Source organism: Meriones unguiculatus, chromosome 3 (assembly GCF_030254825.1).
Source record: "Meriones unguiculatus strain TT.TT164.6M chromosome 3, Bangor_MerUng_6.1, whole genome shotgun sequence".
Lineage (NCBI taxonomy): Eukaryota > Metazoa > Chordata > Mammalia > Rodentia > Muridae > Meriones > Meriones unguiculatus.
The window spans coordinates 171,726,356-171,743,250 of NC_083351.1; the positions used below are offsets into that span (position 1 = coordinate 171,726,356).

General features: G+C 46.2%; 1 protein-coding gene across 2 annotated transcripts in view; it reads right to left on the reverse strand.

The window, feature by feature from the left end:
• The window catches only part of Rasgef1b (RasGEF domain family member 1B), a 497,192-nt gene extending 483,374 nt beyond the window's left edge, over window positions 1-13,818 (reverse strand). For both annotated transcript variants that reach the window (XM_060380991.1, XM_060380990.1), the window contains exon 1: window positions 13,463-13,818. In XM_060380991.1, the coding sequence (XP_060236974.1) occupies window positions 13,463-13,531 (69 nt within the window). In that variant the 5' untranslated portion in view covers window positions 13,532-13,818. The remainder of the gene's footprint in view (window positions 1-13,462) is intronic.
• Between the last annotated feature and the right edge of the window lie 3,077 nt (window positions 13,819-16,895).

Here is a 16,895-nt window from a genome sequence, read left to right on the forward strand (position 1 = left end):
ACAAAACTGGATTTGTGAAACCTTTAACTAGAATAGGCGTGGTGGCTTTGCATCACACCTCAGCTCAGGACACGGCTCTGGTTCAGGGCTAAGAAGCCAAGCCTGCTTAGCAAACCTGAGGCAAAGAAGTATGTGCTGTTCCCTTTGTATTCTTTCCGGCACAGACACACTTAAGGGACACGATGGACACGAGAGTTCAGGAGAAAAACGACACTGGATTATCCACCAGAAAAAAAAAGAAAAAAAAAAAAAAAAGGCAGCGAAACAGCCTGTTGCTGCTAGTGCTGTGAAATGGATTTGGTTTCCATGCAGGCCAATCACAGAGCACAAACCAAAGGCCCTTTCTTGTGCTTTCCCAGTTTTATCACATGTCCGCTCAATACCTGTACACACCCAAATCTTAACATTTGTGAAAAATAAGAATAAAATTTTGGTAGCATGGCCAAAGTGCTCATCAGGCAAAAGGACTTACTGCCAAGGCTGCAGACCTGGGTTTGATCCCCTGGAACCATATGGTGGAAAGAGAGACCTGACTCCTTATAAGAGCACAGTGAGGCCTGCGCAACCCCCAACATACACACAAAATGAAGAAATAATGTAATAAAAAATTAATTAGAATATTTGGAAAAGCCAGGATAACAGGTCAATCAGGATCAACTACAACATGTAAGACAAAGAAAAAAGAGAACATCTAGTGTTTACTGTATGCGTACATCATACTTAACTCTAGATCACATTTTCCTATTGAATTCTCATAATAACCACTTCCACCTACACGTTACATATGAATGCTTTAAAGAGCCACAACATTAAATGTAGTCACACAAGTGACAAGCAAGTAACAGTAGAGATTTGCACATAAACCCCAGAGGGTCATAAGTGCAGTTTAAGACAGTAGACGTGGGAAGCCGCCCTTTCGCTGGACACTGGAGCCATCTTTGAGGTCAATTACACATCTGGGTCTTGACTGTCTCCTCACACTGGCGAGAGCGGCACAGTTGCCTGAGAGAAAAGCGTGAGAGCCTGGGGCTGAAGTCCTAGCTCTAGCCCTTCCTGCCTTGTTATGCCAGGATGTCTGTTTCCCCTCTTTGAACCACAGCCTCAGAATCCTTCAAATGGAAATGATATTCTTTCAAAGGCTGTTAAGAGGATTTGGTCAAAGTGCTTCCAAATCTATAAAAGCACCGAGCTAGAAACTGTTTCCCATTCTAATATCCTCAGCTTCCTGCAAGACGGGAAACCACACAACATAACATCCGGGGGAGTCACCTAATCGGATGCACCTTAGAAATCATTTTCTAGAGAGAAAAACATTATTATTCTCCATAGCTTACTGCTTGGATGCTCCGCACCCTGATAAAAGGAAGTCAGAGGAAGAGATGCGATGGCTGGAGGGGAGGGCGTGATCCACGCTAATGGCCTGGCACAAAGCCTTGCGATACTCTTGGAAACATATCACCAGCACTGCTCTCATTTGTTAGCTTATTTATCGGCGTGTCCGGAAATGGGAAAGTCCTCAGAAATGTTTTCATTTACACATTATGCTTCTCTACTTCTCAGTCACGCCCGCCACTGAGGTGGGTGTTTTAGATCCCGGTGCTGGTCTACACTCTTTCGAAAAACATCGTATTGGGGTTATCTCCGTGGGAATGTTCTGACAGCTTGACTCTATCGCTTACACTTAAAGTTTACAGTGATATCGTGATACGTACGGTGAAAATTAGCAAACCCGTCCTTATCCATCACCACACATGGTTACCCGTCTTTGTACGTGTGTTGAGAGCACCTAAAATATATTCTCTTAGCAAAGACTCTGGACACAATACACTACTGTTGGCTCTATTTGGTCCTCATTGACCCTCTAGCAATCTTCATCCTTCACACCTTCAACTTTGTACCCTTTGGGCAATAAACTCCCTATTTCCTAGCAACACTGTCCCCCCCCAACATACACATACATACACACACAGTAACCATTATCCTATTTTAAAAGAAGACATGTTTATAGAAAGTAGGAGATTACTCTTATTGTCTGAAAAACTGGCTGTACGGTTTTAGATCTAAGTATCTTCTTTCATTGTTGCTGTTGCTTTTTTTGAGTAACTATTATTTTCTAATTCTCTCTATCTTGTTTTTTCTCCACCTGCAATAAGGTAAAAATAGCTCCCAACGGTTCTATTTCTAACAGAATAACGTAAAGTGTTTTTGCAAATTCTAAAGAACTATTATTGTTATTTATTATCCATCAACTCTGCTAAATGAGAACCTATTTTTTAGTCACCCTAACCCACAGCAATTTAAAATCAATGGTGCAACTCAATGTGAGATAAGAGAAGCCCTTGTATTTATTCCAGAAGCATTTGCACATAAGAGAAGTCCACCCAGTGCACAGAAAGAGGGTGTCTGCATTGACCAGGAACTCCAGAGGGTCTGCCCAGCTGCCTGGACATTCAAACCTGGCACCAAGCAAATAGAGTCCTAAAAAATCACAGTAGTCATCAGGAGGACGTACCCAAGCCATCTGATGAAATCACAGCATCTGGGCACAAAAACATTTTATTTCCCAAATCCCTCTTCCCTGCCCCCACCCACCCCAGCCACACGTACAAACAATCTGGACAGTCCATAAGGCAGAGGATAATTTTAGGGCTTTCCCCAGGGCCTGGCTGGAAGCTTTCCAATCATTTCTTTCTGCCTATGAAATCAGATGCCCTCGTTCTTTACACATGTAAAAAAAAAAATGAAACCAGTTTCTATTCTATTCTGTTTGCAGGATGAAAGGGGAAGATGTGAAAGTCTCACACAGCTTTGCTGCGGATTCTCAGAAAGAAAACTTCCTGCGCTGGAGGAGGAGGCAAAGGGGAGCTCAAGGGGAAAGCAAGGCCAGTTAGCTACCCCTGAGGAGCCTCCACAAGCATGGTCTCAGGTACACAAACACACACGAAGGTTGAGCACTAAGCTGAGGAGTAAAACCACTGCAACTTCCGGATTCATTTTAACTGCTGTCCACGACACGGTGTTGTCCTCGTGGCTGTCCCAGGAGCAAGTACCCATGTGTCCATCTGTCTATGTATCTCCCTGTCTAGGCGTGGCTCTGAGTGTGCCTGACATCCCCCGTCAACCTAGTGTTTCCTGACAGACAACACGTTTTCACACTTGATTCTTGTTTATTGGTGCTCATGATTTGCAAATTGCACTCTACCCTCAATGCATAGGGATTTCTGTTGCCGCCACGAAATCTTGGTCAGTATTTGCTGTCATTTATTCCCTTCGTGATGTGTGAGAGAGACACTCTGGTATTTCTGTCTGTATCTCCCTGGTAGACACTCTGGCATTTCTGTCTATGTCTCCCTGATAGCTAAGATACTGGCCATTCTTCATGTATATAATGGACAGTAGTACTTCTCTTGAGAACTGTCTTTTCCCTGTCTTCATTAAGTTATTTATTCTTTTAGTTTTCGATTTTTTTTTTTTAGTTCTTTGCATGTAATGACAATGAATCCTTTTTTTTGGATAAAGAGCTGACACAAATTTTCTCTTCTATTCTGTAGACTTAGACAACATATTTTAATAAGCGTGAAATTTGGTTTAAATGAACATCAAGAAAAGGTTCATTGGGCAAAAATTACTTGGGAGGATTAGATTTCACACACACACACACAAAGAAAAAAAAACCTTTCTGGTGCCCACTGAGAGAACAGAATAGAAAAGAGAGGTCAAGAGGATTGCATAGACTGATTATGTATGCATAACTGTGAAAATAAGTCACCTTCTCACACCCGTGCTCTGCTACTGTATCACCTTCTCCTCCATCTTGAGGACATTGGGTTCTTTCCAGGTGCCTTGAGGTGTCATCTGGGGAAACTGTGACACGTGAGCCCCTGAGCCAGCCCATGCATCCCAGGGTAAGCAATATCACCTTGTAGGTGAGACCATAAATTAGTGTAGCCCCTCCCACAACAGGCCTTTTCTAAGTTCCTGATACACAGTGGAATTCTACTTAGCTGTAAAGACAAATGAACCCATGGAATTTTCAAGTAAATAGGTGGGATTAGAAAACCCAATACAGAGTGAGGCAACCCAAACACAGAAAGTCAAGCATATGTTCTCCCTTATAGGGGGATCCTAGTTCCAAAGCTTCAGATCTGTGGAGATGATTTAAGGAACCCCTGCTAAAAGGATACTGGAACATCGGGGCAGCCAGGCTCCCCTGTCTGTCTGTGAGCTCCAAGAGGCAGGATATCCCTCTGCTGCTCTGTGTTCTTCACTGGGCTTCCCCAGCAGAATAGACTGGATAGAGCACAACACATCAAACATAATGGAAACTTAAAAATAAACCAAGCACTTTCCCTAGATTAATTAGATCCTGACCACCGCAAGAATTAAACTCCAGTGTCTCTCAGGAGCCCATTCCAGCCTGCAGCCTTCCCGAGAGACCTAAACTATGGTAGATGATTTTATAATCACTCCAAACTGAGTAGCATCATTCCAGAAAAAGATACCTTCATAAGACAAAACCATGGGAGCTCAAGCATTTATAATCATTCCAAACTGAGTATCATCATTCTGCAAAAAGATACATCCACAAGACAAAACCTTGGGATCTCAAGGCTGCCTGGGATTCAGGCTGTCAGCACAATTAAAACACAGCAAGGCACCGACTCAGAAATGCAATGGAATAGTTAGCCCTACCCACTGGATTTAGAAGGCCTGACTCCAGCTGTAAGCTGCAACTGCTTCATCTTTCCTTCTCTGCCTTTCAAATAGAAGCATCTTTAGTCTTTCCTAGTGATACCACGACGAACATTCCCTTCACCAGCAAGTCCCTGCATGCCCAGGATGGCCAGTGGGAGCCTTGGGTGTCTGTTCTCTTTATTACAGTACCAGAAAAAAAATTCACATTTGTATAATGCTTGACAAGTCATAACAGACTTTCATGTCTATTACCACACTGGGGCCTTACATCTTTTCAGTGAGTGAAGCAAATCGAATACTGACAGTTTCATGTCCAGGTCATAGAAGTGGACAGAGGGGAGGGCGTTTCCTCCAGCAGGAAGCCTGGAAGTAGATAAGCCCCTCCTGGAACCCACACCTTGAGATTCCAGCTGCCTGTTCTTTGAAGTTCAAAGCACTGTCACTCCAGCCACCAGCCCCGTGGGCCTCTGTGGGCCTCACCACAGCCACCCTCACTTGACTTCCAGTCAAGTTCAAATACCAGCAGTGAAAGCAAACTTCCAGGCATCCAGGCACCACACGGCGTTTCCAGAGAAGCCAGGCACCATTGCTGCTCCTGTCCCGCTGGGGATATAACAGGAAAGCCCACCGAGTGAGTGTTTCTTTGGAGTAAATTACCCCTGGAGTAACCTAATCTGACTTCTGATCAGAATTCTTCACCAAGAGCATAGAAGAGAAGAGCCTGATGAATAAGCCTTGACTTGCTGCATGGATTTGCTCCACTTGACCTACATGGAGGGTGGGTGTTTGCAAGGCAACTGAAAAATAAAAAGCACTCCAGATTTCATTATATTGCAATCTATGGTTGAATTTCACTTCACTGGCATTTATAATTGGCACGTTTTTCAAGTTCTGTTTCTGCCACCGTCGTGTGTAAAAGTACATTATCGTCATTTACACCCACAGCCTAAGTTAGCTCCAATAGACAAGTCGATAAGACATGGCTGTCACATTTCCATGAAATAAAATTAGATATACCCAGAAGTAAGTTGGTTCCTAGATTCTGCTCAAATAGCATATGGGAGGTTTTCAGAATTAAATAAGCATTGATGGAGCACCTCTATTTTGTTTAGCACCATAGGAGATTCAGAAAAAAAATAGATAGATAGATATAGATATAGATATAGATAGATATAGATATATCATGTTCTAGAACAACCAGAGTAGAGCAGTAACTTAGGCCATGGATAGGCCAAGATAAAGGTTTATAATAAAAATTGCATTTCCTGTTATATATGTCAACTTCTATTTTAGTTAATCCTCATAATAACTCATAAGACAGATATCACTGCCATTCCATGGTTACAGGACACAAAACTGAAGCACAGAGCAAAGACATGTTGAATTAAGGAAACTTAGGAAGGTGTGAGAGCGCCTGTGTGCTCGGAGCCTCTCTGTCAGATGTGGGGATAGGAGCTGACTCCTTGCTATGGTCCTGAAGATTGAACAGGTTCAGTCAGGAAGACAGGAAGAGTGACTCAGGTGTCGCAGAGGGTGGCAGGTCCCATAAACCAAAGCATGAATTTATACCTGACATGTAAGGACGAGTAGGAGAATGGGAAAGTGGACAGTGGACTGGACTAGGTGGGGTGGGACACCCAGTAGAAGGCCTTAGGAACCACCCAGAATAACTTGAAGACCAGAGAAGGAACTGGGAACGTGAGGGTGAAAAGGGCACACTGGTACGCACACGCCGACGTCAGGATTGAGGGGAGGGGAGATGTGCAGGGCAAAAGCAATTAGTGACAGACTGTGAAGTCCCCCACACACCCACACCCACCGCTCCTTGATTACAGCGGGTTCTCAAACAATGTCACGTCGGTGGATGAAGAGGGCTATGACTTTTAAAGGTATAAATCCAAGAAAGAATGGGCAGGCTTCACTGATACGTTGCCCAGTAGATCTCACCCTTCCTAACGCTGTCACCTTTCACACCGTTCCTCATGTTATCGTGACCTAACCATAAAACTATTTTGTTGCTACTTGGTAACTATCATTTTCTTACTGTTATGGATTGTAGCGTAAATATCTGATATGCAGGATATCTGATATGTGACACCACTACCCCCAAAGGGTTGCAAACCATGGGTTCAGAGATGCTGCCACAGACAAAAAGGAAGACAGAGACACAAATGAGTCAACCCAGTAAACTCTAAGAAAAAAGAGGCTGGGTGGGACTGGATGACCAAACCTTGGAAAGAAGAATTGAGTCTCAGAAGGACACAGAGGGCACAAATACAGCCTCCATTTTAGTTTTAAAATGTAGAGACCTGGAAGGGATTATTGATGAATTTCAGGTATCTGGAGAAAAGAGGCCCAACCTATGTTTAAAATGCACCAACTGTGAGAGTCACAGTCCTGACTCACTACAAATTCCAAACAATCAAAGTTGCCATTTTGTTCAGAAGCTACCTTCAGAGGCAACAGTACATAGGTAGAAGTTTGCCGACATGAATGCCACTTGCTCCTGGAACTGTTACATTTTATCTAAGATGCATAAAAAAGGGAACTCCTCATGCACAGGAAGACTCCAAAGCTGAAAGAGCTACACAATGGGATGCAGCAAAGAGTTAAGCTCCAAGCCCTGCTCCCTGGGACTTGCCGCCAGCACTGGCCATTTGGCAGCTATGAAACACCAGCCTTTCCTTATCAAAATACAAAGAGGAAAAGAAATCATCTAACAGTTTCTCAGCAAGAAGCCATTAGACAGATGTAATCATAATGGGACCAAACATTCCTCTAAATAAAATGTGCACATTTAAGACTGCACACAGTGTTTAAAAGCAGCGAACACAAAGGTAAGGAGAGTTGCCCTTGCATACACAATGGCTCAGATGTTGCAGCAGTTCAATTGGCCCATGGATAGAAATGGCGATTTTGTGGGACAAGCCCAGGATCCATTAGCTTAGAATTCAAATGATCCTCATAGAAAGCCCAGCTGTGGCAATGGGCGCTATTATTCTCCAAGTAAACCCCTCTCTTATGATCAGTCACTCACATCCAACGGCAGAAGGCTACAGCCAGGCTTGTCTGAGTTATTTGCTTCAGAAACAGCCTGACCAAATGGTTCTTTTTCAGGTGCTTGAAGCCCAGTAGGATGACCAAGTAGATCAGATGGTACAGGAGTCTGTTAACAGGCAATAAGAGTTCAACTATTCACTTAGTGAACAAACCAATCTAATGGGCAAATGAGAGAGGGCAGGAGCCAGGATAGTTGGCAGTGGGGCAGAGTTGACAGAAACACAAAACTGGAAAAGTCCACAAAATGTGGCCTTGCTGTGAGTGCAAAACACGAGAGAAATAAGTGGAAATTCAGGCACATTGTTTAAAAAGCATGCCACAAAATATGCACAGGATAAGATGTCAAAACTTTTACCCAAATGCTTTGCAATTTGGAAAGCAGGATATATCAAAGGTAGTTTAGTGAGTTAGTTATTTGAAGCCCTGGAAACATTTTTCCTTGAGAAAATGTTACTCATGATTCCTGGCTTCCCATGATACAACATTTAGAATCTCCTATTGATAGTGTCATAATGCCTACCTACAGTGCGGGGATAATGGGGTAATACAAATTGTTTTGTAAAAAGAGAACCTTATTATCTATTATCCTACACAGAAATCCCTTTCAAATTATGAGTTACGACCCATGAAATCATTTTAGTCAGTCTATACCAGTTTGTCTTTTAATGGAATGGAAGAAATGAGATGCAAAGAAAAGCATTGCAAAGATCAGAGCGTGTCTCATGGTATGAGAAAAGCCATTGTTCTTGCAACTTAATTTCAGTGTTATAGTTTTATATAAATAAATATATATATATATATATATATATATATATATATATATATATACAGTGTGCAAAGCAAAATATCTTTCTTACTGTGAGTTACAGTCAAAACAGCTTGAGTGTCTCTAGAAAGGGCTCCCATGGGGTGCTGGGAAAGAAGATGGTGTTTAATATGCTAAATGGATGATTGGTTGAACGCATTGACAAACACATGGAGAATGAACAATAGGATGGTGGTCATGGACCTCTCGGGCACAACCTTGACCCTGGCGATGGGAAATTTGCTGTCTCTCGCATTTTTATACAAAGGCAGTGAGGTTGGAGAACTGGCCAGCTGCAGCTCTCTGTGTGCAGGTCCCTTGGCCTGGGGTGTGATCACTGGAAAGGCAGAGGCTATAAACAGGGGGAATGGGAACCAAAATATATGGGTATGTGGGTTCTGGGGAGAAGAGAAGCATAGAAAGACACCACTGTCTGATCTTTTATATGAAAAGACATGATGATCTGTTAACTCTGAATTTCATATGAACTTGAACAAATACTTTACTGGCTATATACATGTATATATATGACACGACAGGGTTCGAAGATCAATTTGATCTATCAGACACTTATTTGATGCAAAATCATGTGAAAACATTATGCTAAGTGCAAGAGAAGGGAAAAGTGCATCATTTCTGAGACTGAAGAGACTCATCACAGTGTCAATAAATTAACATGTATTGAGCACTATTTTAAGTAGTTTGTGGGAATTAATTAATTTAACCCTCAGTTCCCTGCATTAAGCACTGTAATCCCCAATGAAGACATAACTGGAATAGTTTGAAATTACATACACACACACACACACACACACACACACTGCTCAAAAGACCTGTAGTAACAGGCCGGATATTGCGCAGGGAATAGATCTGAAGGAGATATCAGAGTGGAATATTGAAGACAGATGAAACTTCAACACTGAACATTAGAGGAAGAAAATTTCAGGCGTCAAAACAGCATTCAGGTGTCAGGGCGAAAACAAGAAGTGGAAGGAAGAACACTAAAACTACCAGAATACTAAGAACATAACAGAACAAAGGGGAGACCAGACAAGACCACCAAATTGTAATCAACTATGGAGAAGGTCCATGTGCCATACTGAATCTGCATATAGTTGTAAACCACCAAGGAATTTGTAACAATTAAATGATCACCATATTATGCCGGCCTTTTAGAAACATGATTTGGTATAGAATACAAAAGACTGAACAGATAAGAGAAACGTCGGAGGCCAAGAAACCATGTAAGTCAACGCAAGTGTCTGTCAAGAACTGTGGCCAAAAGCCCGGGATTTGTTTCCTAGACTAGATCTTTAGCAGGTGGGTAACACTGGACAATTCATAGACTCACTCTGAGCCCGGGCTTTCTTGTTCGTGAAACATACACTAATTTCACAGCATTCTTGGGAGAATAAGGAAACTTGTTATTTTGCACAGCGAACACAAGCTAATGAAAAATGTTCCGCAAAATGGAAAGATAGTACAGGAAAACACTGTACAGGCAGCTGCTACCTCTACAGGCCCACCGCAACCACCTTGAATGTTTCCCAAAAATGACTTCTCAAAGTTCAATCAGCCTTTAAACGTCCCTGGGAGGGAGCAAAGCTCCTGTTGTGCCAACAGTGACATGATAAGGACCATGAGAGAACCTTTCCCTCTTTTGAAAACTGTATCTGGGGAAGAAGAGAGACAGCCCAAGCCAAAACAAACTGTGGGTTGCTCTTCTCATCCCTGGGACTAAATACTCCACAAAAACAACTTGAGGAAGGGTTTGTTTTGTCATTTGGTCTCGCAGTTTGAGGATCCAGCTCCCCATTCTGGGACAATTACGGCAGCAGGAATATGAGGCCACTGGTTTCATTGCCCCAAGCGCAGCTGAGATCGTGTAGAATATGTTCCTAGAAAAACGTGATGATAACTGATAGCTACCGGATACTATGCATAGTAGAAAGCCAAGCTGTACGTACACTTAGACAGCAATGCTGGTCGAGACAGGTCTGAACTTATAGATGCTATCTGATCCATGGCCACTCTAGAGGCTGCACCCAGGAAGGCATGGATCACTCCCTTTGTGTAAGAGCTGAATGAGTTCACCCAACATAGGTGACTCCTTAAAGATGCTCCATTGGGTCAGCTAAGGGTGACAGGAAGGAAGAGTGCAGCTACACTGTGCAGTGGAGGAGAGCAGCAGGGACGATGGAGGCACTAGTGCCTGGATGCCTTCTTCTCCGCCAGGTCTTAGAAGACAAAACTGGGCTACAAGTAGGGAGCATGACCATCTCGCCATAACTCAAAGGGAACAGAATGCCAGGGACACACACACACACACACACACACACACACACTCCTAGGTCGGGAAACACTCTCATGAATGCTTCTAGCCTAGATCACAGAATATAGAGAAAACCAGCTGTGTCTGTAAGCGGTCTGCCTGGGGCTGGCACAAACATTCCAAAACCGCTAGGCTGGTGCTCAGGCCACGTTGTGGTCCTCCAGTAAACTTACTGCCCTTCACTTTTTCCCCCCTACAATTTTTTAATTGTCCCAAAGACTTGGGTTGTTTCTGTTTTGTTTTGCAGATTTCCATATCTTACTAAGGAAAACAAAAGGAAACAAAATGCCCATTAAGGCGCTCTGGCTGCAGTACGCAGGCATGGCCTGTGCTGAGTCTCTAGAGGTAGTGCAGGCAGGCATACACTGGAGCTGTTTTGCAATCCCAGAGACTTTTTACCCCTGTTTTTTTGTTTGTTTGTTTGTTTGTTTATTGTTTATTTCATCACAACCTGTCACCTCTTCGTTTTAAAAAACTGCAGATGCATAACAGGTCCTAGCCTCCATGCTCATCGGAAAGAATCTCTCTTGCACACGTACTTGGCTGATGTGAGATGGAACTACGTTCTTGGTCACAGTCTCACCAAAATGAAACCAAAGGCTATACATTGTGACAATGCCCACTTCTTTTTCCTGATTTCCCTGAACTAAAGGGAGCATTCAGTGTAGAACTGTTGGTATTTGCGGATTAAATGCTGCCCTTATTCTTCCAGTTCCTTAGCATTTTCAAGATATTAATATTCAGAGAGGCTTATTTCTCTTCCACAATTCTCTCCATCCCAGACGTAATAAGCCGAACCACACCCTTCCAAGGAGCAATAGAATATAGCCAAAAGACACCCACAGATTGCATTTCTGTATCAGCTCCACCTCGCTTTGGACACCTTTCCTCCATTGGCACTGATGAAATGTGATACACATCTTAGGTCGATTCAGCCAACAGTAACTCCACTGTTTGTAGGAAGATAGTGAGAAGAGATGCTGAGGGGAGCTCCTGCCTCTGGATGGGTGTGAAATAGCTCAAAGCAAGATCTAAGGAGTTACCAAGGACGGAGGGACTTCTCTTCCCCTGGAATTTCTCAAGGCCACTCTTGTTAGAAAATAACAATCATCTAAAAGTGTGTGTAACTATTGGGGGGGGGAGGTCAGTGCTTCTCTAGAAGCCAAGGTGAGGCACCTGTTGACTAGAGGAACACATGAGCACGTATCCAAAAGGCAATCTGTGCACACACCAAAATCTCTTGGTGGAGGGTTTTGGAATTTTACAACAAAAATCCCAGCCCTGATGAAGGGGAACTGTCAGAGAAGAGCGATTTTAAAGGAGCACCTCGAGTCTCCAGATTGGCCACCTAGCATCTGCCTGACACGCTGTCAGAAGATGCCAAGGAAGATGGCTAATGGTGCCGCAAGCCTGGAAAAACTTCCCCTTTCTGGACCCTTCATCTCTTAGGTCTGAGCTTCCACCTATGCTTTCGCCTGCCTCTTCCTGCTCTGTCTTCCTTTCCCCAAGCTCCTCCCTACCACTCCCTGCTTATAAGTACATAAATAAGCAAGCAAACAATTCAGTACATATCATCACATAGCAGATTGTGGCTTGGATAGCTTGAGCTGTAAAACCACAGGGGATGCATCCACATGATCTCAGGAGAACGCCTAGGACGGCAAAGGTGAAGGGGGCCAACAGGCAGCTGAGGCAGATGCTGAGAGTTTGGGGCAGGAGTACCTTGCTGAAGGACATGCCTGACAGAAGACACCCAAGTCTCTATCTCTGTCAGTCTGGAAACTGCTGACAGTGAGGACAAGGCAAGGAGGGTTATGAGACAGGGACAAGGCTAGTTGACCTGGCCAGAGCCAGGCCCTCTGGTCCTGGCCTGCTTGTCAGGCAGTCTGTGGGAGAGGGCAGGAGCGATAGAGACAAAGGGTATTCTGTTCTGAGCGTAGAGTGTAAAAGGTCACTCAGCAGGAACTGTCCCTACTGAGTGGCCCGTATTCGGTCTCATATAAAACGCTGATGCCGCCATTTCCCCAGGAGGATGAACAAGCCAGCCAGCCAACTGCCAGCGAGCAAGAGTGCAGCAGGGGGCACTGCCACCAGCGCAGGTGTGAGCAATTAGGTGTGCCCGCCTTCAGAAGGCGCGATTTGGCCGATCCCATCCAACCCCCCACTCCCCAGCGTGTCTCACACCAGAAGAAATGAGTTAACTTACGCGGAGTTTACTATGCCTCGCTGGAGGTTGGGGGAAGGGAGCAAGACTGTGGACACCTTTGGGAACGAAAGGTTGTTTTCCGTTACTAATTTAGAAAAAAAGTCAAGGCGGGCAGCGGGAAGGGTGTGCAGGCGACGCCTCGTTCTCCAATGTGCCTAGCACGTCCCTGCCAACTGGGGGGAGAAAAACAAAACGTGCAGCAAGGTCTGGGGAGGAAGGAATTCAAGCTCCGCGGCTCCTACCTCCCCAGCACCACCCTCCCAGGCCCCGCCCCAGAAGTCCTCCAGGTGAGACGCACATGCCAAGCGGCGGGAACCCTGGCAGCGACGTGTCATCGCCCCTGCAGGACACACCCTCCACCTACCTCCAGCACGGGAGAGGCGCCCTTGCTCGGCAACGTGCAGCCCAGGAGCGCCGCGAGAAACTTTGCCATATACGAGCAGGGAGGCAGGGTCCCCCTCGCGCTGGCTGCCAGCGTCCTGCAGAGCCGGGCTGGGCAGGGCGGGCTGAAGACCGTGGACCAGGGCGAGGGCGGGGGATGCGCCCGCCAAGGCTGTCCCGTCGGGGTTGGGGGGTGTCTCCGGGCCTGCCTGCGGGGAGCTCGCCGCCGCCGCCGAGGAGGTGCCCGGGTGAGAGGAGCAGACAGCCCCCAGCCTCCGCGCCGCGGGAGCCCCGGCCGCGCTAGCCTTCCCCGCTGAATGTCACACGCTCGGTAGTAAAGGGAAGGGCCCCGCCGAGGGGGTGTCGGGAAGGCCAACGGCGCACGACCCGCGGAGGAGGCGGCGGCGGGCGCTGCGAGGCGACGCAGCGACAGCCCGGCCCGCCCATGCACAGGGATGCAGGCGACGCTGCCGGCCGCCGGGTGGGCGCAGGTGCCGGCAGCCTCGCCGAGAGCTGGCAGCAAAGGCGGGAGGGGGGCTGCTCACCGGAGTCGCCTGGTGACCCACTTCCCCAGTTTCTGCTCGGTTTGCGACAATGCAGGTGGGAGGGGAGGGGGCCCAGGTCGGCTGACCTGGTGAGGCACCACGACAGAACGACAGAACGCGAACTGCCCACAAGGGCTCCCCAAGGCCCGCGCCAGCTCCACCCTTCCAGCAGGGATGGAGATGGCTCCAAAGCAGGATGAAGAACCCCATTCCCTGTGACCGTGTCACACGTGAGCCCCTGTCGCTGGGTGGGAGTTGCACAAGTACACCCTGAAGGGGAGAGGGCGACTTTGGGTGGCCACAGCTCTCTCCCTTCTAGGCAGGAGGACCCAGAATGGGCAAGGCTGGAACCTGGACACTGCTACACACAGGTGCGGCCTCTTGTCCTTCCAAGAACCAGCCTGGAAGGGTGCTCTTTGAGACTCGGGACAAGGGGCCAGCAGGACATTCGAGTTTCACTGCTCACAGCCATAACTGCCACTACTGATGATGATCCTGAGCTGCAGTAAGCCTGGAGCTATCCCATTCTCTGCCTCTTCATTAGCTGCACCCAGACTACCCCGCAGGTGGGGTCAGGCTGTGGTCTGGAAAATGCTGACCGACTGTGTCAAAGCCAGAGGTTCAGAAACACAACAGGGCCCCTAGAAAACGTGCTGTTAAATCCCCCGATTTTTGTATACGAAGTATGAGGGCTAGAGAGCCTTTACACTCTCAGGCCTGCTCAGCACAGTCATGGCACACAGTAGGCAGGCCGCAAACTCTGGCTGGAGGGGGGCAAGAGAAAATGGGTGTTAGGTGGGTTGTAGTGAGTATGAGAGGTTTCCTGACTCTCTGCCCTAACTCACTGGTGCAGCAAATACAATTCCGGGGAGAAAGGAGAGGTGTCATTGTAACCCCACGCCATAGCCCCCCAAACACTTTCAGCCAAAATGCCTTTCACAGTACAAAGCTGATCAAGAACATGGTTTATTTTAGACCCACAGTTTTCCTATAAATAAGTATTTTTAAACCTACGGCATATTCACGACGCCCACGATGCTTCTCATCACCCCCACCTCTAACAGAACTAAGTCCCCCCAAGATTCAGACTGTCTGGCTTCATCTTTTGCCAACAGCCAGAGAAAACACTTGCATTTAAAGGGTTTGTGCTGTTGCCTCAATCCTAACGCCTTCCTATCTGAAAACCAACTGATTAGCCTCCTTCACTGCGTCGCAAGCAATGTTAGCTCAGCCACAGAGGTGAGGCTGGTAGTGCTGTTCTCGAGAAGCGTGCAGACTCCTCTTACCACAGGCCTGTTCTGAGGACCGAATGGAGGTATATACTTAACACTGCTTTATTTTGTCACACCTGTAAAAAAGAACCCAGGGTAGCTATTGGGTCCCTTCAACACGGCTAGCCCCTGTTTTAAAAGTGAGAAACAGAATAAAAAAAAAAAAGACTGTCAAAGACCACATAGCAGGTTAACGTCAAAGTCAGCCACACATCTAGAACAGCTGGAATCATGGGACTTTGGCTATTGCTCCCTATAATAGCAGTGAAAGGTGGGGACCAGGGCAGAGGACAGGTGGCAGTCATTTGGGGACAGAGGGTGGCAATAGGAGGAGCAGAGAGAACACCACAGTCACTGTCCATACACTTGCTAGGGGCCAGCTGGGACAGAGAACTAGATCCTAACTGAAATGAGAAACCCAGGAGCCACCCTGGTGACTCCTGAACAGGAGCTCCTGTTTTCCTGATGATACCACCTGGGTGTTTCCTTGTGACCTGGACACTTTCCTCCCAGGAGCTGTCTGCCTTGTATCCCTTCCTCCTTGACATCTTGCGTCTAGCAGCATCAGGAAGAAACAGACGCATCTGAAAGGTGGCTATGCCCTTACCCGGCCTGGATGGCATGAGCTATCCGCAGGGCCATGCTAGGTCTGTTTCCTGCTGTCGCTGGTAGAGCAAGGACAGGGACCCAAGACAAAAAGGAAAAAGAAAGACAGGAAGGAAGAGAGGAAAGGAGGGATGAGAAGGGAAGAAGGGAAGGAGAGCTGGAGGGAAGGAGGGATGGAAAGAGTGACCGATGTCATCTCTCCCTCCTCTCCTTTGAAGACTTGGGCTGCGAGAGCATTAGCTAGAGAGCTGTTGATATTTTAATCCAGTGTTTTACTCTTTAGCTTTGGTCCTAAGGGAATGATCAGAGGTTACTCTACTATAGTGCATCTTAAACTGAGTCTTTTCTACCGGCGTGGTGTACACCAGGGTGAGGGGTGGGCCTAGCAGTGCACAGCCGGGTGAAGGGGCAGGCTTGCGGTGGGATGCTACCATTGAGGATCTTCCAGCAAGCAGCTAACACTGTCCAAAGCTCCACTTCCTCACCTAAACAGAGACGCTAATAACATACCTCTTAAGAATTCAGTTAGTATGGTTATTCTATATTATATGTCTAATATCCACTCATAAGTGAGTATATACTGTGTGTGTCTTTCTGCTCTGGGGATACCTCACTCAGGATGATCTTTTCTAGTTCCCACCATTTGCCTGCAAATTTCATGATTTTCTTGTTTTTAATTGCTGAGTAGTATTCCTTTGTGTAAATATACCACAATTTCTGTATCCATTCCTCTTTTGAGGGACCAATCTGGGTTGTTTCCAGGTTCTGGCTATTACAACTAAAGCTGCTACAAACATGGTTGAGCAAATGTCTTTGTTGTGTACTTGAGCATCTTTTGGATAGATGCCTAGGAGTGCTGGATCTTGAGGAAGCACTATTCTTAATTTTCTGACAAAGCACCAGATTGATTTCTAAAGTGGTTGTACAAGGTTACATTCCCACTAGCAATGGATAAGGGTTCCCCTTTCTCCACATCCTCTCCAGCATGTGTTGC